General features: G+C 30.2%; 2 protein-coding genes and 1 long non-coding RNA gene across 4 annotated transcripts; 1 reads left to right on the top strand and 2 right to left on the bottom strand.

Annotated features, from left to right (window-relative positions):
* Positions 1-2006: 2006 nt before the first annotated feature.
* LOC108216148 (pentatricopeptide repeat-containing protein At4g19220, mitochondrial-like) lies at positions 2007-4724 on the bottom strand. 2 transcript variants are annotated; one of them, XM_064090143.1, is made up of 3 exons: positions 4073-4724; positions 2513-3259; positions 2007-2418 (listed from the first exon to the last, which is right to left on the bottom strand). In XM_064090143.1, exons 1-3 carry the CDS (start codon positions 4569-4571, stop codon positions 2414-2416), a joined length of 1251 nt encoding a protein of 416 aa, XP_063946213.1. In that variant the 5' UTR covers positions 4572-4724; the 3' UTR covers positions 2007-2413. The 2 variants fall into 2 exon arrangements, with proteins under 2 accessions (XP_063946213.1, XP_063946211.1); XM_064090141.1 differs by having other exon boundaries at positions 2007-3259.
* On the top strand, positions 3273-6023 carry LOC108202033 (uncharacterized). The gene is made up of 3 exons (XR_001802994.2): positions 3273-4189; positions 4331-4485; positions 5789-6023. It is a non-coding gene; the product is annotated as an uncharacterized LOC108202033 (long non-coding RNA).
* A 4491-nt stretch (positions 6024-10514) lies between these two features.
* Positions 10515-13778, bottom strand: LOC108201942 (abscisic acid 8'-hydroxylase CYP707A2). The gene is made up of 7 exons (XM_017370322.2): positions 13444-13778; positions 12983-13301; positions 12480-12866; positions 12220-12394; positions 12008-12114; positions 11788-11906; positions 10515-11032 (listed from the first exon to the last, which is right to left on the bottom strand). The coding sequence occupies exons 1-7, from the start codon at positions 13647-13649 to the stop codon at positions 10942-10944; spliced, it is 1404 nt and encodes a 467-aa protein (XP_017225811.1). The 5' UTR covers positions 13650-13778; the 3' UTR covers positions 10515-10941.
* Between the last annotated feature and the right edge of the window lie 13312 nt (positions 13779-27090).

The following is a 27090-nucleotide window of genomic DNA, read 5'->3' as shown; positions in this document are numbered from 1 at the left end:
CTTAACAATAAATTCTATTCCTGTTGCTGCCTACTATCATTCGAGTCACTGCAGCAAAAACAGAGAAACAATATGTTTGCAAAACATCACTATCAAAAACTTTTTTACTCACATGAAATGCAAAAATATGAAGCACATAAACAGACAACAGTGTGTGCTAGTAAACATGTCAAAAAGCCAAGAAATCAAAATTGGGAAGTTCCATGTGAATTTGAAGTTAAAAACTCTCGTTTTCAGTCTTTACACATATCTAACGGAAACAATAAACTTAAATTAATAGAGTCCTTTCAATTTCCGCAGGGAATTCCAAACATTGAAGTTAACATTAACAAACAATAATACTGTCGCAGATGCTAAGAAAACATAGACAGGGCCCAGAAATTGAGCAAACATAGAATAGGAGATTTAAAAGCGCCACGTAATCCTCCCAAGACCCTCCTTTATCTAAATATAAGATACTCCCTCCGTCTCTTATTACTTTTCCTGTTTCTCTTCAGCGCGTTTGCCAATACACAATTTTGATCATTAATATCTTTAATTTCGTATTGGTATTAAATATAAAAACTTCATTGTATTAAAGTACTCGTGAATACGAATCCAACAAGATCACTCATGACTATATTTAGTCTTATAGATTAGACGTAAATTAGTAATTTATCTCATGTTATGAACAGTCCCGACATATGAAACGAGAAAAGAATAAAGAGACGGAGGGAGTATAAGATATAAGAAGATAAGATAGGTTAAATATTCAAACCACTAATAGGAAAGCTTCAGCAAATTGTTACTCCCTCCGTCTCTAAATACTTTTTCTGTTTGTACTTTTCACGTTTGTCAACATACACTTTTGATCGTTAATATCTTTCATTTCGTAGTAGCACTAAATATAAAAACTTCACCGTATTAAAGTGCTCGTGAATACGAATCTAACAATATCACTCATGATTATATTTAGTTTTATAGATTAAATGTAAATTAGTAATTTGTCTCATGTTATGAACAATACCGACATTACAAACAAGAAAAGAAAAAAAGAAACGGAGGGAGTAATGTCTTGCGTGTATCTTGATTCTCTGCGAATATTAATCATGATAAAATTAGTCTTAAGTGTAAATTTCTGTAATAACTGAGCGTTAATGATCATGCTGGAATTAGCTTAATCAATATAGTTATTTCACCTGTCAAGTCTTGTTAGTGTGACCCAGTGAGAAAGTCTTTGTACTTTTTGCTAGAATTACATGCAAACTGTAGTACGGTACGTACGCAACTCTTGTTTCCCTTCCATATGATTAAATTGGAAGTCTTTCTGATGAGTGTCCAATGACACACAATAAACACTAACTCTCACAAAAATAACTTATTTTTATTGGTGGAATTGGTGCATGCAGGAGACCATCAATATTTATTATTAATCCACCAATAAAATCTTACCATTTTCATGAAAGTTAGTGACTATTATGTGCCCATGAAACTTACAAGGAAAGAAAATATGCTTCACCTTGGCTTCTAGTCTAGTAAAGAAAATATGCTTAACAAGTAGAAGGCGGCGTGTGAGCAGAAAACTATGGCTGCAGAGAGCAGAAAATTATGGCTGACTAGCCTGACTTGCGGCGTCAATTTGTGGAAGATACAGTCCCCTCTCCTGATCCATTTGCTGGCTGGAGGCTTGCTAAAGATGCAGATGATTGTTCATCTGCTCTGTTCTATGTATTGTGTCTATTCTGCTCTTGGATAGTACTTTATGAGCCTGTTTGGGGCAGCTTTAAGCTGGGCCTTAAAAGTTGTTTTTAACTTTAAGCTGAAAAATGTCTGTTTGTGTAATAAGCCAGAAACCGGTTTAAAGTCAAAAATAAGCCAGAAGCTGACTTAAAGCCAGAAGTTAGTTTGAGATACTTTTTTCAGTGACTTAATTTTTTTTTAATTTTTTTGTGATAAAAATTACACATTAATCATAACTTACTCATAAAACACTTTTATTTATATTATTATATTTTTAATAACCCATATGCCGTAAATAAGTCAAAATTCTATGTGCAACCTACAATGACAGCATTCCAGCAAGCTGTATCCATAATAGCATAATATCGCCACACCAAGATGAAACACGCTATCAAGTCTCCACAGTTTATATACATGAGCATGAGGGAACTAACTACAAGCATATGGTTTACAAAACCCAGTTTTATCTGCCAGCCATGGAGCAACCTACCGAAATTGAGTGATGCAGGTGAATTGCATGACAGAGCTACTCCCAACATAGTCGACAAGCTGCATCTAGAACACCAATGCAGCAGATCTTTAAATAAGGCCTGGGCTTCTCCAGAACGCCCACTTTGGGAATACCCGGATATCATTGTATTCCATGTGACCAGATCTGTTTCTGGCATAGCTCGAAAAACTTGTTCAGCTTCCTTCACTCTGTTGCATTTCATGTACATATCTATTAAGCTGTTCATAATGGACAATTCCAATTTAAGTGCTCTCTTTAAAGTAAATCCATGAATAGCTTTACCTTCCTTTGATAAATTTAGCTCTGCACAAAGGGGAAGTATAGTAAGTATAGTCACTGTATCAGGACGAACATGTCCAGTTACCTGCATTTCAGAGAGACAATCAAACGCTTCAAGAATCAGTCCATTTGAAGCAAACCCGTCGATCATTGCATTCCATGTAACCACATCCTTACATATCAATCTTCTGAACACATTGCAAGCAGCATTAATCTCTCCGCACCCTGAGTAAAATGGAATAAGGGAATTGGAAACAGAAATGTGCGCACTTCCATCAAACCCCAATTTGACTCCTAGTCCGTGAAAAACAAGCCCAGCATCCCATTCTTCCAAACGAGTACACGCTGCAACTGCACTTGAAAGACTCACATTATCCGCAAGTACACCACTACAAGACATCTTCTTGAAATACAACAGAGACCACACAGGTTCATCATTATTAAGACAACCACTAATCATTGAATTCCAAGAAACAACGTCTCTGCATTCCAAATTTGCAAAGAGAGATTCGGAAGATCTCAAGTCACCACATTTTGCATACATGTTAATAAGAGCATTACAATAGTAAGTATCCAACATCATCCCTGCCTTAACACTCAAACCATGAACTTCTCGACCCTGACTTAACTTATTACTTCTACATAACACTGAAACAACAATCACAAGAGTTGCGGAATCAAACTCATTATTCTCAATCATCTGCACAAACAATTTCATCGAATCGACATAAAAATGATTCTCAACAGCACCTGTAAGCAGTGGCGGACCTGTGAAGGGGCTAGGGTGGGCCTTAGCCCGGTCAAATTTTTGAACGCTCAAAATTTTACCAGTCTTGCTACTCGTTTACTGATCCTTAGCCCCGTACAAAATTTTTAAAAGCCCACTCTTCTTTTGAAAATTCTGGTTTCTAACTGTATCATTGAAAGTCGTTGCTGTCACTTTAATGTTTTTATTATTCTCTATTTTATATTACTTTTGATTAATCTTTTTAATTTCTCATACTTGTGTAAAACACTTATATAAATATAGCATAAAAGTTAAAAATATAAGCAATTTTGCGTATAATTTATTATTTTTTGTTTCGTGTTTCCCTTGATTTATCATTTTTTTAATTTTCTAATTTGTGTAAAACACTTATATAAATATAGCATAAATATCAATAGTTTTGTTATTTTATGTTACGATATATTTCGTTAAACTTAATGTTAACACTATTGTGAGTAAAATTTATTTAGATTTTTAATATATTATAAATTTATGTTCGTATTTATTTGTTACAATATTTATGATTTATCTTTTATTTATAATTTTACATTCAATGTAAAATTATCAATTATGATCCACAATTCATAAATATTATTTATATATTTCATAGTACATAAATATTATAAACTCGAAATCGATTTTTACTAACACTCAAACATGAAGTTCGTCAAGAAAAAAAAAAGACATTAATTTTTTCACATGTAAAATTATTAAATACTACTTTTTTTTTCCTTTGGCCTTTACCGGCTCCTAGTATTTTAGCCCCGGTAAAGCTCAAACTCTGGGTCCGCCCCTGCCTGTAAGCATTGCATTCCAAACAACCACATCCTTGTCCATAATTTCATCGAAAAGGGTCATCGAATACCCAACACACCCACCTCTTGAATACTTAACTAGCAGAGAAGTTGCACTAGGTAAATGAGCAAGAACACCAGCCTTCACTGCTAAACAATGAGCTGCCAATGCAGCTACAACATCTAGCTTCGTAGTCGAAAACTTAATGAAATCAAGAACATCATAATAATTTCTAATTTCGAAAAGTTTTCTTCTGTCAGGCATTCCATCAAACACATGGTGGGCATTGGATATGCAAGCAAGTGAATGCAGAGAAACACAGAACACATTTGCTAAGGACAAAGTGGGTCCGATGGGTGGTAATGAATATGTATGCTGCTGCTTTCTCCAGTTGATTAATGAGTAAAATTGAAAGGTACGGTTATGTTTGAAATTTTTGTTCCTAGTTGTATAAAACAGTGTTTTATTAAGTTTAAGTAATTTTTCTCGAAATTGAACCATTTACAAATAAGCTGATATGAAATTCGCTATTATCACTCATCTAAAGAGAAGTTTCATTCATAATTGATGGGTTTGGTTAATCAGAATTAGATCTCGAATTCAAGTGTTGGATTGGATTAATAATTTTATGTTAGCACCCATTCTCGTGTTATTGATTCCCAAAATTGTTTTTTCAGCAACAGACCAAGCTCTTCACAAATTTTTCTAATATTTTATATTTAATCTACATTAAAATAAAATTGTTATTCAATTTCTGTAAGTTAATTTCTATATGGAAACATAATTACTGAAAGGATATACAAATAATTTACTTGAACGACGTCGACATATATTTATATAAGATATAATATCTCAAATCAATTATTAATAGTAATTCATATATGACAAAAAAAAAAAGTTACTCATTCTGTTTTTTATTATTTGACGTTTTGACTTTTGGCACACACTTTTAATTGTTTTGAATGGGTAGTTAAAAGTATTATTTATGATTGATTTTTTTTTGTGAATTAAAATTTTGATTATATAATTTTATTCAGAAAAAGAAAATTAAAAATTAATAACTCTAACTACCCGGTCAAAGAACTTAAAAGTACGTGCCAAAAATCAAAACGTCAAATATTAAAAAAACAGAAGAAGTATATATGTATATATATGCGCGCACACGTTTAAATGTTCAATTTTCACACACACATATTAATTAAGCAATTTCTTTAATTAATTTTTTAGAAAGCTTAAGAAAAGGATTGAATGAATATCTATTTTTATTAAAATGTTCAAGATTCTGATTTAATGAGAATATTTCCAATAACTCCAATAAGATCTCATTATATATGTGGTATTTACGTACTATATAAATATGTGTGTGGTGTGATCATTATATTATAACATTGTATTGGTTATTTGTATCTGGCAATCACTTCTCCACTTCATCTTAGTATACCAAATTCATTTATAATCGTTAAGATGACAAAGTTCTTTTTTGGATTTGTCATTGTCCTCTGTTTAGGTAACTAATACATTTTTTTCACGATTGTTTGTTCTTATGTAGTACATAATTAAAGGATTGCATAGTGGAGAGTTCTTCTTTGATTAAAAGAAGATTTTAGACCTTACATTCAAAAAATTTTAAATTTTTCAAAATTAATAATTTCATCATTTTTAGTATTTAAATGTTTGATAACTTATATGTTAAACTTGTGCTATGTTGTTTATTTCAGTGAGTTTAATGGTCGTTCAAGGAGAAGCAGGCGAAATATGCACCGTTGTAAGAGGAGATTTGAATTGCAATATAGACGAATGTGCTAGTTGGTGTTCAAGTACATACAACGGCAATGGAACTTGCACGGCTATCAATTGCACATGCATGTACCCATGTCCTCGCTGATATTTTTCTCAATGATATCTGTATTACATATTATTTTTATTGACTAATAATGATGGTAATATAATAAATTTATTGAGAAATATATCTGGAATCTCATCCAAATATATTTACAAGAAATTAGACTTTAGTATAATCTTTGTGAGGCGAATTAAACTTATATATGTGCAATAATCACAAAATATTGCAAGTAAACATTCATGTGAATTAAGCATGTCTCAAATATGCATGTCCCATAATCGTTGCAAAAATTATCCGGAAAGAGTGTATTTTATTTTGCTATTTTTATTTAAAGAAATCTTTTAACCAAACGAATAAAATGACTAAAAAGTGAAATAAATTATTTATTAATTACTTACTCAAGCATCCATTGTAATTGAAAGTCTAGCTAAATCTTGCACAAAATATGGATTACGTTTTTAAAATAAAAAAAATATTTTCCACCAAATGAGTCATTACTATTATTTGTCTAACATTAATTACAAGAAAATAATATTATCACAATCATTAAAAATATGTCATGCATGACGAGTGTACAACGGTATTTGTACATGAATTAAATTCATCTTTTCTCTATGAATGGTTCACGATGGAGTTAAAAAAAGGTCGAATTCCTTATTTCATCAAAAATATTATATATGTCTTGAGCAGCGTGAAAAAAATGATTAAATTGGATGTGAAAAATATTTTATAAAATTTGTTGAATCTGTGACACATTGTGCTCCAAGGAGAGTACCTATATTTGTTGGTTATAATTAGAATTTTATAATTTTTTGAGCACTTAAATCAGGATGAGATTTTTCGGAATAATTGATTCCAACATTCACCAAATATCAAAGACCGTCATTTTATAATATTTAGAAGTTTTTAAATTTTTTTCTAATTTATATACTCCCTCTGTCCCTCTCATTTGTTTACAGTTACTATTTTGGGATGTCCCTCTCATTTCTTTACATTACCATAAATAGTAAGTTTTTTTCATCATTACACCCACTATCTTCCCCCACTATCTCATATTTAACAATAAAAACTACTTACACCCACTACTTTCCTCCACTATCTCAAATCTATTATTAAATATTCATAGGTCCCACCACTTTACCCACTTTTTATCTAACTTTACTCATTTTTCATACATTGTCTTGGTCTCCGTGTCCCCCTCCAATGTAAACAATTGAGGGGGACGGAGGGAGTAGCACTTTCAAAGAATGTCTTTTATTTTTGTGTATCAAAAATATTGAGATAGTTTTGTCATAAAATTGATTGCTTTGTTATGAAATAAACACATTCACAACTTAATTTATATCTTTTTCCTCTTCAGTATTATTTCTCTTCAATTCCATTCATTTCACCCAATTTTATCTATATTTAAAATATTTTTTGAAAAAATTTAAAAAACAAATTTTGATGAAATATTTTAATATTTACAGTATAAAAATTTAATTACATCCACTATATTTTTCACATAAGGTAACCGTAATTAACAAGGGAGGACTATCACAGCTCCCAACTAGCCTACACATATCGGTCCTGTTCGTTTAAGAGAAGCAGGAGCTCCTTCTACCCTTTTGTTTCTCTTGACCCATTTGTGTAAAAAAGTAGAAGCATCTCACAGTTCTGCTTTTTTTCCAAACACTTTATTAACTTATTTACTTCTCATTTCTGCTCATGGTTTTTCTAAACACTTTATTAACTTATTTACTTCTGCTCATGGTCTAAAGCCTACAAGCCCAAACCATGTAACTACAATATGGGCCTTATTAGAGGCTTTTTTTACTTTATTCAAGACTGGCAAAGTGTTTAGCTGGGCTTGAATAAGATAAGTTTTTTCTTATCTGATGGGCTCAGATTTGGTTTGGGCTTTATATTTTTGAATAAATAAATAGCTTGATTTAAATTAAACTGAACGGACTTTTGTATTGCTTTTTAAATTCATAAGGGGAAATTAATTTTTAATTAAATTGTCTATTTCGATTAGGCTTGATCAATTTGATGTATGAATAAGAGTAAAGGCAGCGTTTACTCCCCGACCTCTTTTTGATTATTATTTTAATATTTTATGCGTAATTTAAAATTATTAAATATAATATTTTTTTAAAAACTCTTAAAAGTTCTACATTATTATAATTTGATCTATAAATAATAGTTTTAGTATACTTGTAATTTATTTAATTAGTTTTTGATTCCAGTATTTTGTTATGATCATGTTTAAAAGTTAGCATTTTGAAACTATAGATCGGGTCATATTACTGATTTGACGGTAAAATATCAAATATTGATAATTAGCGAATTGAAACATTCAAAAAAATTATATATGGGAATTTTTAATTTGGAGAATGCCATATTTCTAGTTTAAATATAAAATATTAATTAAATATTGTTTTATTAATTAGTTTAATAGAACTAATTCCCTCTAATTGTTAAAATAATTATTTAAATTGACAATTAATTAAATCCCCTCATATTAAACTGCTAACCCTGAAACACGTCAAATAAATGATTATATGTAATAATTTTTCAGTAATATATTATAAAATTTGATTAAACGTTAATCAAATAAATGAAAATATATAATAATATTTTAGCAATATATTATAAAATTCAATCAAAGGTTTATCTTTCTCATTGCAAGAACACATGCACGATTAAGAGTTATATGCAAACTTTGTAGATCAACTTTTCCTTCTTTAATTTAGTTTACAATAAAAAAAAAACACGCAATCGAGCATGCATGACAAGTGTACTTGAATATTAAATTTGATAATTTAAAAGTCAATTACTTATAAAATGAAGCACGGTGAGAGATTTTGCGTCAACCAACCATAAATTTATAAAATTTATTACGACACTTCATTTCAACAATATAAATGAAAAGTCAGCTAGTATAAAATATTGTCTGTCTTCAAAGTCAATACTGGTATGAAAATAAAGGAAAATGTTTAAACATTGTGAATTTGTGGTATATAATTGATCAACACGACTCATATTTGTCGATTTGACACGGGTTAACTAGATGCATAGATTACGTAGTTTTATAAATTTTTTCAATTGCCAATTTTGAAAAAATATTTCTTAAATTTTTGTTTAATATAGAGATTTTAATAAAAAGCTAAAATTATGTGTAAATACATTCCGGATATGTGCATATTTTAGAGTGGACAAATAAATATTTCGTACTATTTACACATGCTAATGTTCATTAATTTGCTCGTTAATTCAATAATTGAGGCTGACTTCTAATTCAATGAATAATCTTAAATCTCTCTCGACCTGCTTTCAGATATATCTAACTTTGATTATAGTCAAGGTTGTAATAAATTTCAAAGCATTATACGCAAAAGTATGACTAAAAATACAAAAACTGTTTTCACAAATTTTTTCAATAGACGACTTGTTTTTTTATCATTATCAAATGTTATGACATCAATTACTCAATATTTATTATTTACAAACATTTTTAGAGAACTTTTTTAGATAGTTATATGAAAAGTTACATTATTACCGTGAACATGTATTTCCATTTTGATATCACCATTATATGGTACTAGGCTGAAAATTGCAAACACAATCACTTTATAAATTTAAAATGATACATTATGTGGGGGGTTGACTCAACTTAAGGTATGACTTTATTAAGTTAATTTAAAAAAATAGGAAGCCATGAGATATATAATTTCTGTATCCAATTTTTTTTTTATAAAATCTACCTCGGGTAAAACTTAGAATCTAAAATTTTAATATTAAAATTTAGTGTAAAATATATTTATTATCTAGCACGGAGTATTTTTTAATGAAGACCGTAACATGTGTGAACAATATAAATTATTGTAATATAATTTAAGTGATTTGAGGTATAAGTAAACGAATTGTTACAATATGATTTCAGAGATGCGTGGATATAAATGAATGAATGATACATTACTTCCTGGATTATGAGAGTTTCGACTTTAGTTTAACATGCAAGATTGGATAAAAACATGAAAATGAATGAAAGTTTTAAATAATTATTTATGGTATAGTATAATATTTTCTTTTCTTTTAAATTCATTATCATAAACCTAAATTATAGTTATTCAATTACATGGTCTACTTTTCTGTGTTAGAATAGGTGTCAAATTTAGTTATTTTAGTCGTTGTATTTAATTAATTATTCTTCCCATACACAAGCAGACTTAGAAAACAAATTTTAAAGACAACAAACAAATTTTCAAAAAACACCTACTTTTTTTTAAATTTTAATGGAGGCACGTGTCCCCGTGCCTCTTCCTAGAGCTGCCCCTGTTCCCATCTCATATGATATTAGTTATTTTTAGACGAGTAACATATGATGTATTGATGTTCTAGTTCTAAATTTTTATATACAAGAATTTATTTTGAATAAATTATATATTTATCCAATAAATGCACTCTAAATAATATAGTTCTCATCTAATTTGAAATGTACAGAATATTTAGCTCTATGTCTTCTCCGTGCCCCCAAGATGCCGACTAGAAACGGGACTTGTTTAGAGTCCAACATTATTGAGCACGAATTCTCAGTTTGTCACAAGTAACAACAAATATACAAGCGGAACAAATAAAATTCTCATTACATGCCTTGCGGACTTTATACATAGAATCAACTAAATTTACACTAAAACTGGCATAACCTAGCTAACTCTGTTACACAAATTTTCATATTCTAGCTGTTAGTAAGATTAAAAGATACTCTGTGTCCCTTGATTCCTTATATTTACAATTTGCTTCTCCCAACTTCTCTTATACAAAAAATTGTCAAAACTGATAAATACTCCTCCCGTCCCGATTTTTAAAACGACACTTAAATTGAGACAGAGGAAGTATCACGACGTTCACGTGGCTAATGTCTCATCTCTCTGATGCTCTCTGTTGGAACAAGTTTCTATATTTAGAAAGTTGCAGGCAGTGCACAGAATGCAATAGGGCCTGCCCTGCATGTTCTTCTGGACCTGAAATTTCTGTTTTAAATGACTACTTGTGGGAGAGTCTGATGGGCAGACCATTCTGGGGAAGAGCAAATGGAGCATATTGAATTCCTGTTTGTGGGCCCATCATACACCACCTGCAAACATGAAAGAAAGCCAACACATTAGTCATCACCATCTTACATTAAACTTTCTATTTTTAGAATCTTTACTATCCTCACAGCACCTCAAATGATAAATGATAAGATAGGAAGGGAGGTTAACATTATAACTTTATGTGTTAAAGTGACTTAATGTGATAAATTGAGAGTTTAAAATGTCTGTTCGGATGATAACTTATGACATGTAACTAATTTCTATTCAGAAAAAAGTTTAAAAATTAAGTAACTGAAAAAAAATCTCAAACCAACTTCGTTTTAAGTTAGCTTCTGACTTATTTCCACTTTAAACCGACTTCTAACTTGTTATATAAACAGACATTTTTCAGATTAAAATTGAAAATAACTTAAAACTCTGATTTTAAGCTCAAGAGGCTGTAGATGCATGCTTGGCGGCCGAGAAAAATAGGTACTCCCTCCGTCCCTTCTGTTTCTTATCATTTGGGTTGGGCACGGAGGTTAAGAAATATGTATAAAGTAGGGGAAAAAAGAAAGAAAAATGGTTGAAGTGGTGGGTTCTATTGATTTTTAATGTGTAAAAAGAAGATAGTGGGGGTAAAAGCAGTGTGAAAAAGAAAGAAAAGTGAAGAAGTGGTGGGACCCATTGACTATTTTGGGTAAGTTTTGAAATGTAAAGAATTGGATGGGACATCCCAAAAAGGAAAGTGTAAAGAAATGGAAAGGACGAAGGGAGTAATTTTTTAACTTATAAGAAAAAATCCGGCAAAACCTACCTATATTTTGTGGCCATGTGATGTACAAGTACCAAAATCTCCATCTTAGCTAGCTCATTTCCCGGACAGGAGTGGGTCCCATTGCCAAATGGCATAAATGTGTTGGGTTTTGGGGAAACCTGTCAGATCACAAGGAAAGATTGATTTTCAAATCATGAAAGATTTGGTTAGATGATGATGATTCATCAATCATGATTTAGATATTTGTTTGACTTTTTACCTCGAATCTTGAAGGATCAAATTTTTCAGGCTCTGAATAATTCTCCGGGCTGTGGTGAATATGTCTAAACAGTGGCAATACTTTCCATCCTTTTGGAATTGAATATCCTACAAGATAATCATAAACTTGTCAGCCATATGACTTTGGCACAAATTTCAACCACATTTAGATTGAATAACAAGCGGGATATACTGACTACGTTTGATCCGTACCTTCAAACTCGACATCTTGAACAGCTTCTCGGAATGTAAAAGATAGGATTGAGGAAACTCTGAGTGTCTCTTGAATCACTCTTGAGGTTAAGGGCATTTTCTTAGTGTCTGCCCAAGAAAGATCACTCTCTTCACCGGATTCCTTTTTCGACCTCACTATTGCTTCTTGTTCTTCCTGAGAAAAATCGTGCCAAAAACACGTTAAGAGGGATATCCGCTAGGCTAAAAAATTTGCGGACTTTAGGTATTGTAAAACTTACTGTGACAGCTTGAAGTACGCTAGGATTTTCGGCTAAGTACTTGACAATCCAAGTTAAAGCACTGGCTGTTGTGTCCCGGGCCGCGAAAATAACACCGATCATGTTATCTGCAATTTGTTCATCGGTGAGGCCTTCTTTGTCACCCATGAAAGATCCTAGTAGATCAGTGTAGGTGTGCTTCATTTCTCTTCTGAATGCGATTATATTCGCGATGATTTTGGCTAGTTCTTGTCGCGCTTTCATTGCTTTGTGGAAGAGTGTTCCCGGAAGATTAATTGGCATGGAATTGTAGCCCTTTTCGAGATTGTAGTAACACTTCTTCAGGTCCTCTCTGTAGTGAATTCCATCTTTTCCGAAGATCGAAAGTAATGCCACGTTGAACGTGTACTGCAATGAGAGAAATATAAATAAATCTCGGGATAACAGATGATAAATTATTACTTTTTTTTAAAGAAGAAAAACAGAGTCCTCTGTTTTTGAGTCCTCTGTTTTGAGGAACTTACTGTTTTCATTTCTTGAAAAGTGTTGATTAGGCCACCGTCCCAAGACTTAAGAGATTCGATTGCCAACGATTCAATATCGGGTATGACATTCTTGACTGATTCGGGCATGAAAGCGCGAAGAACAAGCTTCCTCAGCTTCGCATGGTAAGCTCCATCATGAAAGAAAATAGCCTGTTTGCCTAGCATCCTTTCTTTGCTGGCCGGAAATGTTGGTTTAAAAAGCTCCGATTTTGTAACCAGCACAAGCTTCGCAGCTGCAGGGCTTGAAATCATCACACAAGGACATCCTAGTATGTGTGTCTTGAATATTGAACCAAATCTGTCAAAAAAAAAAAACCAAGTTAAATACTAATTATCTTTCATTTCTGAGAACGTCTTTATGTTCTCACGCTAAAAACTGTTCTGACACGAGTAATAGCTATTCTAACGTTAATAACTGTTCTCGTTTAAACGGAACTCACTTCTTGACTTTGGAGGCAAAGAAGACATTTGGGTTTTGGGAGTAGAGTTGGAAGGTTTCTCCAATATAAGGCCATCCCATGGTGCCCGGAGGGAGGGGGAGTTTTCGATACCCGGAAGGGAGGAACTTGAGGAGGGTTTTGAGAAGGATTGTTGAGAGAATGATGGGGAAGAGTATGCAAAAGATAGTGGTGAAAATGGAGTCCATGGTTTTTGTTTTGAGTTGTGTTGGTTGATAATGAAGAGTGTTTGTTAATTTGTGAACAAGTGAATGAGAGGAAGGGGTATATATAAGGAAGTTGAGGAGAAATGAGGGCCTCCAAGTTAACAACAGCTCAGTTCCCACACACGGAATCTCATTCCAGCTAATAGTACTAGTAAAAGTATGTATTATTTTGTTTAAGCCAAAGAGGCTACGTGTGTTACTTTTGAGTTATATCTACAGTTTCTTCCTTTTGTTTTAACTTATTATAAAAAAAATAATTTTTTTTGTCATACTAACTAAACTTTAGTTAGTAAAAAAGACACCAATTACACGGATATAAATGATCTCGAAGTGTAGAAAATGCACACCAATTTTAGAGGGATAAATTATTTGATTATATTTTGATGTACCCTGAGAAAAGTGAAAATTGAAAACTCAAGGGATAAATATTTATTCAAAATGCATAACTCTTTTAATCCTAAATAATTAGTCTTTATTTTAAAAGAAATCATAATAAGAACTCAAGATGATGGACATAATTTAATTACTTCAACACTGCAAATATTTAAGCTAAAATAACATGATTCATTAATTTATACAAATGTTTTCCAAAATCACTCATCACAATCTATTACTTATTCACTTCATTTGAAATTATTAACTTTTAGTTAAATACTCTTTTTTACTGTATAAGATTATAGTACAGCATTTTATTGACAATGTTTTAAACATGAACGTTCTAAACAAATAAAATTCATTGTTAAGTACTCAAGTGAAAGTGCGTAAACACCGAACACATTTTGATAATTTTAGTTACGCTCCAATCATCGTGCGGTACCCGATTCTAATGTATATCAAAATGTATATTAGGCACGCAACACTTTAAACATGAATATATATATAATTCAGTTAAAAGATACAGTTATGAACACATTTTATTAATTGTAATCTAATATGGAGTTTTTTATCAAAAGGTATTTTTAAAATTTTGTGTTTGCTTAAACTGTAAAAGTAATTTTGATAAAATATCTTTTTGTATTATTTTATTTTATGAATTTTGATAAAAGTATTTTGATGAATTTTCACCTAATTACGACGAGTAGTCGCGATCTTGATTCCAACATGAACCTCGTCTTTGTTAAATCCAAGATTTCTCAATAAACATTTATAATAAATTATTATATATATTCTCTTTCTAGCACTAATTCATATTATTATTAAAATAATCTTTAACAAAAAATAAATATATAATAAGAATAAGACATATTATTGAATTAGAATTATTTAAAAATAACAAAATTACTTCCATAAAAAAATATCAAAATTACTAAAACTTATATTTTATATATTTAAAACTTGAACCTGATACTTGCTCTGATGGTATAATTGGTATCGAGCTTACTCCTGAAAATAGACAAAAGGAGTCGAATCATCCACACATATTCACCTCTCATAATTTACTTACTTTATACACAGTGGCGGACCTGTGAAGGGGCTAGGGTGGGCCTTAGCCCGGTCAAATTTTTGAACGCTCAAAATTTTACCAGTCTTGCTACTCGTTTACTGATCCTTAGCCCCGTACAAAATTTTTAAAAGCCCACTCTTCTTTTGAAAATTCTGGTTTCTAACTGTATCATTGAAAGTCGTTGCTGTCACTTTAATGTTTTTATTATTCTCTATTTTATATTACTTTTGATTAATCTTTTTAATTTCTCATACTTGTGTAAAACACTTATATAAATATAGCATAAAAGTTAAAAATATAAGCAATTTTGCGTATAATTTATTATTTTTTGTTTCGTGTTTCCCTTGATTTATCATTTTTTTAATTTTCTAATTTGTGTAAAACACTTATATAAATATAGCATAAATATCAATAGTTTTGTTATTTTATGTTACGATATATTTCGTTAAACTTAATGTTAACACTATTGTGAGTAAAATTTATTTAGATTTTTAATATATTATAAATTTATGTTCGTATTTATTTGTTACAATATTTATGATTTATCTTTTATTTATAATTTTACATTCAATGTAAAATTATCAATTATGATCCACAATTCATAAATATTATTTATATATTTCATAGTACATAAATATTATAAACTCGAAATCGATTTTTACTAACACTCAAACATGAAGTTCGTCAAGAAAAAAAAAAGACATTAATTTTTTCACATGTAAAATTATTAAATACTACTTTTTTTTTCCTTTGGCCTTTACCGGCTCCTAGTATTTTAGCCCCGGTAAAGCTCAAACTCTGGGTCCGCCCCTGTTTATACATCTATTATCTATAGATACATGATACATATTACAACAAACAATATGCATCATAATTCATAGTAGTACCATTAGTGTTATTTTTAGTAAATGCAGAGGGGATGAACTTTCCTATCCGTACCATTCTATCTACTTTTCGTCATCCTCTTTTTTCTATTTATTTCTCTCTGTTAATATTCAGAAAATAGAATTGCATTATGAATCTACCCTTATAATAGGGAAGAAATGGACATTATTAATTTCTTCTTCTTTATGGTTTATAATAATAGGGCCGTTTGTTGAAGGGAGGTGTCTATGATTGCTTTGTTCATTGTATTTGTATGACACCCAACTTTTGGCATTTAAGGATGTGATTTGCTCATCGGCATGACACTCTCTGTGTATTTCTCTAAAATTACCAGAATTTTAAGATACAAGTAGCACTAGATAGTAATTAAATTAATTATTCTTGATATTTAGAGATATTTTTGAATGAGTTTGGATGTTTCAAACATTTTTTAATAATAATTTTAAAATTTTATTTTTGGTTCAGTGTTATCTATATTTCTTGATTCCGCGAAAGTAAGTGGGTGTTTGTTTAATACTTATAAGTCCAGCTTCTGGGAATATAAGTTAGGAGCATTTATTCGTACGTTTGTGTAATAAGTCAAGAAGCACTTATAAAAAGTTAGGAATGCTAGCTTTTATTTCGGGGTTTCTACTTATTTCCCAAGCACTTTAATCACTTATAAGTCTTATCTTGCTTCTAATTTCTACTCCACTTATTTATTTTAAGTAAAAAGCACTTATTTTAAAGTTACACAAACAACCCTAAGTATATTGTAATTTTTGAAAGTTTTCTCGTACAACAATCTTCCGATGACAAAATTTTGCGAGATACCGATCCCTTTTAGAAATGTTACAATACCAGGCCACTAATTGCTCTATTATCATTTTTGACGGGCTATTTCATAATCAATCTGAAAATTTCCTATATTTTAGCTACGTTCGTAGTCGAAAGGATTCTAGACTGTGTGAAACAATCACGGAAATAAATTATTTGACTTGAAAAGGGAAATTATCAACTTCTAACGAACTGTATATAAGTTGAAAAAACACAAAATCAATGAAGAATGGCGCCTACTCTGCACACCCTTAAAAAGACCAAAGAATTTGTAAAAATAATAATTAATTTTTCGATAAAGAAAGTCAGATCAAGACCGTGAGTTTGCATCGGAATTGACTAGAATTTTGAAGAAAAAAAATCTTCTTTAATTAAATACTTTCTCAACTGCATTACAAATTACGGTTTGGTAGCAGCCACATTTATTCGATGTCTTTAAATAGTTGGTTTATCGTTGATTTATCGATTTCTTTATTGCAACTAAGCGTATCTATACTATACTATAATCAGCCAACATGATTATAATTTTTAATCCAAGATTTTAGTTATATTTTTTAGTTTCGTACTCTCCTTTTGATACTACAAGTCTACAAATGTGGAGTCTATTAGTATTATATTGTTAGATACTAAAAACACTCATAACAATCCATTATCATATAATATTTTATTAAAAAATTTATAATTATCTTATAAATAAAATTATAAATATACAATTTTGAATAACGTGTTCTATCTCAATATAAAAACGAGCATTTACATAACCTTTTCTAACTCTAATCTTAAAGGTTATTATTGTAAAAAAAAATCAAAATTACAAAATTACGTTCAAATTCGATTGATTTACTGAATCTTTCAAAGGTATTACACGATCGGCTATGTTTGTAAAAGATTTGAATTTTTTGACTTTTTTTATTTTTATATCTACGTATACTAAATTCGGATTAAATGTACTACAATCCTGTGATATATATATAAATATATATATATATATATATATATATATATATATATATATTAGGGTTTGTCAATTTCCAAATAATCGGGAGAAAATATAGTCAGTTGAATAATATAAATTAATTAAAATTCAATCCATTTATACTAAAATACTAATAAAATGATGTTAAAATTTAAATTATAAATAATAAATTACGAACTATATACCGCCCGTGCTTCGCACGGGTTAAAGGCTAGTATACAATGTATAACGAACAACGCTCAGGGAATTATGGTCCTATCGTGTTTCCTTATATAAAAACGTAGACTTAATTAGAAAAATTTCAGATTTATAAATTATTATTTTGAATTAAATATTTAGGGAATGTTATATATTTATTTGCAGAACCCATCATGATACCACAAAAGTGTGAACCAACCACTATCCATCCGTATTTTATTATAAAATTGATTTAAAAATTGAAATGAAGAAATGATTAAAAAAAATTAAATTGCATATGTGTGAACAACACGCGCAATTCATTTGTTTATTTCTGAATTTTTCTTGCAAAAGATCGTGCGAAGAACAATCCACGTGTTCAGTTCGTCCATTATTTCAAAGTCGTTAATTATATATATAACAACATTATTAAATTGTTATACAGTTATAGCATTCTTAAACCACATATTCAAGCATAATACACATTTCGACATTGCGAAACTTTGGACAAGGGCAATCTGAAGGAGCTATGGAAATTGAAACCTTTCGACATTTAAGGAGTATGTTTGACTGAAATTTTAATAGATTATTTCCGGTCTATGAATTATAATGGATTATATCATATTTTAGAATTGATATATATATTTTAAGATTTAAATAAAATGTTTTAAAATCTTATAAATTTTGATGAAATTTCAAAAAATTTAAAATACACTTAATAATTTTACAAAATTCATCATGTTATGAAGTCCATCGATATTTGAATACCATCAGATTTAAATGAATTTTAAGCTATCTCAATTAGATATAATCAAATTTAAAGCATAATTTAATATTTTAAAATCTTGATTGGACATCACCAGATTTTGTAACATAATTTAAAATCTTGATTGAATATCCCAAAATTCAGTTACATTATTTAAAATCCGAATTGAATACACTCGAATTTCATGATTGATTTTTTTAGTACAAATTGAATACACCTTCAGCTTGTGGCAATATATGTTGAACCATTCTTTTTCTTCTTTTTTTTGCAATCTCTGAATTGTAAATAAATAAACTAATAATGCCAATAATGCCGCTCATTTTTCTTATTTTTGTTAAATTTGTTTCCTTCATTTGAATATGAAGATCATAAAATTAGTTGTTTGGCCGAATATTCAAAAGTCGGAGATCAAGCGGATGAAATTAAAACAAGTCAAAGTTCCGTTTGCTCTCTCTCTCTCTCTCATAATAATTTTTTTACTGAAAACAAATGTAAAATTATTTGATAAACATAAAAATAGAGGGGCTCAAAAGTCTTTTTTAGAGGAAAAAACCACCCTATACTTTTGGAAAAAAAATAACTTTTCAGTTTTTCCATGGAAAAGTTTTAAGTTTTACTATCAAATTTCATTAAAAATATTTTTTTTATATAACTTAAAATATGCAGATAACAAAATATTACAAAACAATCTGTCTTATTTCAATGACATCATTTTTTTTACCAATATTATTAATAACAGCATATCAATTTTTGGCCGCACTCCACCAAATTTACGAATAAAGTCCATTTCCGAATTTCAGAACTTCGTAGAATACACACGAGGCCTTTGCAAGCTGCGAGCTAACAAAAACAGCTAGTTGCATACTACTTGCATAATTGCATGTAACTCAGCATCAATATAAGTAGCTAGGTAGATACCGTGTTTTTGGCGCGGCAAATTACACAGATAAGAGCAGGACGCTGCTGTATAGGATGGGCCTCTTATTATTATCATCTGCATGTCTAATTTTTGTTTTTTGTGATTTAATATGAAAAGGTTCGACCACAACAACTCATGCATCCAACGCTTTTTCTTGCTTTTATGGATTTCGAGATGTCGTGTCAATACAGCTAGCAAGAAACTCGTTCCGGAAATTACCAGAATCCAGATCAACCAGAAAGTAGGAAAAACTAATGCTAGCTAGAATCCAAATCCAAATAAAGTCAGTTTAATGATGTGTGGAATGTTGAAGCTGTTTGGATGAATTTAAAAATAATGATATTGGGATTAAAAATGAGAAATAAATAAATTAATAAAATATTTAATAAAAAAGCAGAAGTTCCGAGAAAAAAAGTTAGCATTCTCAATTTGAAACAAAAAATAAGCATTCTCTTGCTTTAAAAAATAAGTTAGCATTCTCAATTTGAAACATAAAGCTTCAGTTTCTCTTAAACAAATGGAAATGCTGTTAGAGTACACATAGAGTTCGAGAGCAGAAGAAGGAAGATGAAATTTTCAAAAATCGCTTGTTTAGCTATTAAGTTATTATTTCTGTTGAATAGTTTAAATAATAATTTTTTTTAAATGATAATTTACAAATACTGAAGTTATTTAGTAAAAAAATTATTGATTCCGAATCAGAATAATATGCTGTGAGATTTACTGGTAAATATGCTTGTCAGCATTTCTTTTATCAATATTGATTTTATATAAACGATTTTAGCCAACCATTTTAAATAATTCTTTTCTATATGTTATTATATATACATATATAAAATCACATTGTCCCCTTCTATATTTTCTTTTTGAAACTGAAAAGATTTGTTGTTGAATATTAGCGTCATTCACTTTTCAAATTTGCCTTTTAATATTTTTATGAAATACTCTTCAAATATAATTTTTAATATATGACTAATATATATATATACATCCAACTTAATTTAATTCGCTGTATTTATTAGATATTAAAAAAAATACTTTTTAAGATGAGTGGTTTTTAGAAAGGGCATGTGAAAGAGGATGAATAAAATATAACTTTTATACATACATTGTGTTACATTCAACTACTTATGTTTTTTTTTTGACGAACAATAAGATTTTATTGAACATAAAATATATAAACACAGTCGGGACAAACCCCCAAACTGACAACTACAACTTGATTGTGAAACAAAAATCAAGCGAAACAAATAGCCGCTTTGTTTTCAGATTGCTTAACAGATAGAATATAAATATTCTTGATAATAAAAATGATTACAAAAGTTTCTGGAGCAATCCAGTCGACACCAACATCACTGAAAAATTATAGTAGAATCACAATTGACCTGCGCACATAAAAAACCAGTGATAGACTAGTGTTCATATCCATCAGTTACAACAACTGAGGTTGGGGGTATAGATGCCCCATATATTGAACAATCTTTTGTTGTGCGAGGTGAACTCTCGCGATAAGTACTACAATTCCAGATTTGAAGCGGGTTGTCCAGATTTTTCAATACACCGTATAAATCATTCTTCACGCAACATGACAACGAAACAAAAATGCAACAAGACATAAACCCGAAAATTGGGGACAATCAACAACCCAAAAAGATGGGTACGGTAACAAGATCACACCCAAAAGGATTTAGATCTCGATTTTATTGAAAATTATTATAATAGAAATTAAAGATATAGAAATGGAAGAACCGGGATGAGAGGATGGATGAGATGGATGTGGTTTTGATGGAAGAAGGGGACGGTGAAGGATATATGATAATTATGAATGGGGGCCGACTCTCATTAGGGTTTTGATAGAGAATATGTTTTTCTTCTTTTTCTTACTTATTTTCAGGATTTTAATTTTAAATTTTATAAATAAATAGAACAATAAAGTTTTATCATTTAATTTAGTTTTTCATATCTCATTTGTACAATTTGATGACTAGATGGTAATCTTTTTTAAATAACAAACCTCTTTATTCCCTCAATATAATTTATCTCTTTTTATCTATCTCTCATAAAGGAAAATCCAAGATGCTGAATAAAGATAGTTCCAACTATTGCTTTGAATCCAAATATATGATTACCACAAAATATATTAACGACATGTAGGCCAAAAGAATCACGATTACAACTTTTCCTCCCAAAAAGAACTCATAACACTTGTTGCAATTGACCATAAAGATATTCCAAATATACTATCTTCCCAAAATAAGGGTTAATTATCAAACTCATCACCGAAGTGGACAAATAGTATCAACTTCATCACTGATCTCCACGGGGTCTCAAGTTGCTCACTAAACTCGCTTAATGGTATCAAACTCATCACTGCCGTTAAAAAAAAGTAACGGAGGTTAGACGGAGTGACAGATTGGCGGTTGACGTGGCACATTAATAAAAAAGACCGAAGAAAAACAAATGAAAGAAACCATTAAGTATATAATTTAAAATGAAAGAAACCATTAAGTTTCTTTCAAATGAAAGAAACCATTAACGGCAGTGATGAGTTTGATACCATTAAGCGATGAGTTTAGTGAGCAACTTGAGACCCCGTGGAGATCAGTGATGAAGTTGATACCATTTGTCCACTTGAGTGATGAGTTTGATAATTAACCCAAAATATATATTAAAATTGTCAAAATGATATTGCACGGTTTATGAAAAACGATTGATAAATAAAAAAGGCCGTCGCTTTATCATAAGCAAGTAAGGTTCTAACATCAATCCTACATAAACATACAAGTGTTAACGGACACTTTGTTTATTACCTTAAAAGATTAACGAATCTAGATCAACTAAATCTCCTCGCCCAAAAATTAAGAAAGTTGATTACCACTAATGTTTAATATTTAATTAGTAGTCATTTGTGGCTATATAACACTATGTAGATTTAGTGGGGTTTAAGTTTAAATTGTGCACTGGCACCATAATTTTGTTTTTTGCTTTTCGAAAGGTGCAATAAAATATTGCTCACGTCTCACTTATTTTTTATCATTTTAATCGCTCCGTTCTATTTGTATTACTCTTATGTTTTTTATTCTTTTATCTGAAAAATCGTCCACATGTCATTAATATAGTAAGTTATATATTAAATTAATTTTTTTAAACAATAAAAAAATTTGTGACAATCAACATATTTGTTATAATTGAATTAAAATGAATTTTGACAGATGGGTAGGAAAAACGGAACAAAATGTGTTACTTTTATGTTAATAATATTTATATTATATAATAATAATGTAAATTATAATATTATTAAAAGTTTAATATCGTAAAAATATAATTGTTCTTAGATTCAATTTTAATTTATACAAATATCTCGATATAGATTATTATTTGAGCTTAATATTCGATCAGTTTGATTAATAAAATCAAATTAAAAAATAAATGCGAAGGATATGATAATGTATGATAATAGTGCATAGGGACCTTTTCTTTTTTGTTGCTGAAAGTGGATTTTAAGTGTCAAATTGTGAATAGTGGTTAAAATAAAATATTGCCTCTTTTGTCCAAGAATAATCAGACCACAATCCAGGTATCAGAAAATTTTGAATGCGATGGCCACCTCGTGTCATTTGGCGCGGTGGTATTTTAAAAAGTGACAACCAAAGTTTCTTCAATAAGAAAAAGTTTTCAGATTCTTCCATTTTTTGATGAGTGTGATTCGATATTTTCTTTTCTTTTTTGGCGGGATTCATAATCAAATGCTAAAGAATTATTTATTTTAGCGAAGGTGTGCAATATATTGAGAACAAAAGGACATGACAAAACCGATCATATAAAAAAATAAGATAAAATTGACTGTAATTGTGATTGTCATTATTTGTCACGATGTGTCGATCTTACAATGAAACAAGACAAAATCGATGGTGTGGCCTCGTCACCACGAGGTCCATTTTTATTTACTGCGACCGTGATGACTCATACACTGCGCTGCAAAGAACTCTAATTCGCTCGATAGTGGATCGTGATTCACTTAAAAAATTAACCACCAGTAAAACTCTGTAAACATGGCAAATGACAAATTTATCAGTATCTAGCCGGCTCCAAAACTCAAATAGCTTTCACACGTGTCATGCAAACAAAGAAATCATGATTAAAAACAAGATTTTATTCCCTTATTTTTGAAAAAATAATGTATAAAGTTCATTTTTCTTTTTCCAGAATATGACGTCACCCACTTTGCACAATTATGAATGCAAAGAAAGAAGTGACATCATCCCACTCATGTACTTGTTTCAACAAAATTGGATCTTGTCTGTAGCTACATACATGTGTAACTAATCACATTCAACTTATATGCATGTAGACTATATTTCACTACTATTACTCTGTAAGCATTACTATGCACGGGAGAGCATGAATGAAACCATCTTATGTTGATAGCTTTGACTATGAACGAAGCATATTCACGTTTTAATGCGAGAACACTGTGGTAGGAAAGAGTTATCATCAAAAATATATTTTTTTAAATATTTTCATCTATTTTTTTGGTCGAATTAAGAGTGAATTACAAGCATCCATCCTATCATCGTGTTTATAATATATTATGAGAAAGTTTACATTAGATCAAAGATGAAATCATGAACGTCAATCTTGCATTAGTGTTTATGACAAATTACGATAAGTTAAAATCCAATTCTTTGATATCATGATAAATGACCGATTTTTTCAAAAACAAAAGTTATTATATATATAAACACTTTAAAAAAATGCTCATCATAAAGGATCGTTTTTATTGATCAAGAAACGTCTCTTAATCCTGTATTAATATGATATTATCCAGTTTAGATCGAATCGACAAACCCGAGAAGATTTGTCATTTGTGTATGCATGTGTATGTAAAGGAGGTTGGAGAGGGTTCCTATGGGCCAAACAATACCAGGGGTAGTCTCTAGCAGTTTGCCAATAAATAAAACCAGAAACAAAAGGCAAGTTGATATCCATTGTTGATCAATTGTGATGCAAGCAAAAGCTTGTTGGTGTTTTGTCTCAAGACCGAACTTACATAAATGCCTCCCATATTGTATCCCCCACATTACACCACATTAATCAGCTACTAGCTTGCTACATTATGGGCACACCACCAGTTTCTAAGCAACACCCTCTCTTTTATTGAATAGTTTTGTGGAATTTAATTAGATTTTTATTGCGACAATATGGGATGGGATGGGATGGCATGGAATCATGGAAAGAGATTTGAAAACTGCATGCACAATACGGAAAGATTGAGAGACAGAAGAGCAGATGGGTGCCCTACTTTTGATTTTTGGGTGAGTGATTGAAATTCTTTGGTGGAATACAACTGCAAAGCTACTTTTTGTAGTGATGCAATAGATAACCGAATTGACCTCTATCATTAAAACCAAACAAACTTATTATGACCGAAATTTATGATATGCCATGTTCCTACGTGTGAAATAGTTTGATATTTTGTCTTGATTCATGTCATAATGAAAAAAAATTATAAGATACATATATATATTATGTATCGGTTGATGTTGAATTGTTAATGAAATAGTTCGATATTATGTCTCGGTTGATGTTAAATGATAAATATAAATAACAAATCATTAACTTAATTTTTAAATAATTTTTAGGAGAATAAAAATTAGCATAATAATCAACTAATTCAAACGTGGATGGATTATGATTGATTTGAGATTGATTTGAACTAATGACCTTGTTCTTAGAGAGTTGGAAGAGCTTCACTTTAGTTAATAGCCAGCTTTGACTCCTACACCACTGCATGCGATCAAAGGACACATAAAAAGAAAAGAAAAGGAAAAAAAGAGGTCAATATACCACCATCTTACATATATAATTATTGGGCTTATTTTCGGGATTCTAACAAGTGATCGATTTTATATTATTTATTTCAAAAGCTTTGTAAAATAAATAATTAAGTAGTTCTGGAAAATCATAATAATAAAAGTAAAATCTTCATAATAATAACTTAAATTTAGTGTTTTGAAAATTTCCTAATTACTTTTTTAAAATATATTTTACTGATTTATTTATTAAACTCCGATTTGATTAAAAAATACAATTTATCAGAACAAAAATCCAAGTTATAAATCAGCAAGGGGTACTAATTAGTTCTGATTCTCGATTTTTCGAAAATGTTTAAAATTTGTTACATCAGTAGTTTGTCACATACCGAAACTTTATGCGATCTTTTTTTCTAGCAAATCATTCTCTGACTTTACAGTTAAGCTCATGCTAGCTAGCTGGTTCTCCATATAAAATCACCTAGCTCTATAGCCCATATGTATTTTAAAACTGTACGTATACTGCATGGCCAGTCAGCACACGTGCGTAGTCTAACTAATACAGCACATGCTTTTACGTACATACAAGGTACCTTCGTAACAATAATTAAAATAAAAAATATAAAAAAGTCAGAAAAGCTTAAAAAATAGCTCGACAGCTTGTTTGCGACTTAATTATGATTATAATCGTTTTAAGTCAATTTGAGTTAATTAATCCCGTGATTATCTTATTGTTGCGCCAAGGCCGATACAAAGTGCATGTAGCGAGCACGAGACGATACCGAGCACTAGTTTCGGTACGGAACGTGAGGGGCTTGGGATTGTATTGAAATTAATTTGTTAATGATTTGTGTCTTCGATTAATGGGGGATTTGCTTGTGATTTACATTTGTGTTTTACTTAATTGGTGGAATGGGATCACGTTGTGCTAATAATAGCATTTTTTAAAGTGTTGAATTAATTAAGAAATAAAGAGGAACTTGCATGTGTATTAAGCTTTAAAAATCGGATTGTCGGTTTTTGTTGGCCGAAAAAATTGCCTCGTTAATTTCTGACTAGAGCTACAGCCGGATCGAGCAGGGACACAGAATTTAAACACTCGTTGACATCGACAATTATCAATATTTAAGATTTTCGTAATAATAACTAAACTCTATGAAATTATGTATTCGCCACCGACTGGGGCATACAATGTGTGGGGAAAAATAATATGTACATTATTTTAAAAAGTTAATTAAAATTGAAATTAGGATAGTATATTACTTTTATATTTTAGCTAAATAATAATATCTTAATTTGATCGAGTGCTACAAGATCAAGACTCACATGATAGATGAGAATATAAATTACATTGATAATAATTAATGTCAAAATTATGATTATAAAATTGCAAAATTTAGAAATGATCATTATATTTTGGGTTAAAACTTTTAACGGAAAAATTATTGAAAAATTGATTGCATCAATCGCTTTTCAGTATGGACACAATTAAAAGTTGGAAATTACCTCTATAGATTATCCATGCTTGTATAGTGTGCGAATACTGGACCCGTGAGTTGATTTATAGCACTCATGTACACATGGCCCATATAATTGACGGGCCTGATGGCTAAAGCTCATTATTAAA

This window comes from Daucus carota, chromosome 1 (genome assembly GCF_001625215.2).
Source record: "Daucus carota subsp. sativus chromosome 1, DH1 v3.0, whole genome shotgun sequence".
In the NCBI taxonomy this organism is placed as follows: domain Eukaryota; kingdom Viridiplantae; phylum Streptophyta; class Magnoliopsida; order Apiales; family Apiaceae; genus Daucus; species Daucus carota.
Note: the sequence above shows the minus strand (reverse complement) of the source record. Positions and strands in the feature narration are given on the sequence as shown.

Bases quoted from the DNA above. Each gene is read 5' to 3' on its own strand.
- LOC108216148 (XM_064090141.1), bottom strand. From the start codon at position 4,571: ATGGTTCAATTTCGAGAAAAATTACTTAAACTTAATAAAACACTGTTT. The intron at 3,260-4,072 runs GCAGGGGCGGAC...CACTGCTTACAG, and splicing joins TTGGAATGCAATGCTTACAG to GTGCTGTTGAGAATCATTTT.
- LOC108201942 (XM_017370322.2), bottom strand. From the start codon at position 13,649: ATGGACTCCATTTTCACCACTATCTTTTGCATACTCTTCCCCATCATT. The intron at 12,867-12,982 runs GTAAGTTCCTCA...CTCTCATTGCAG, and splicing joins CTTTTCAAGAAATGAAAACA to TACACGTTCAACGTGGCATT. The intron at 12,115-12,219 runs GTACGGATCAAA...ATTATCTTGTAG, and splicing joins TCAAGATGTCGAGTTTGAAG to GATATTCAATTCCAAAAGGA.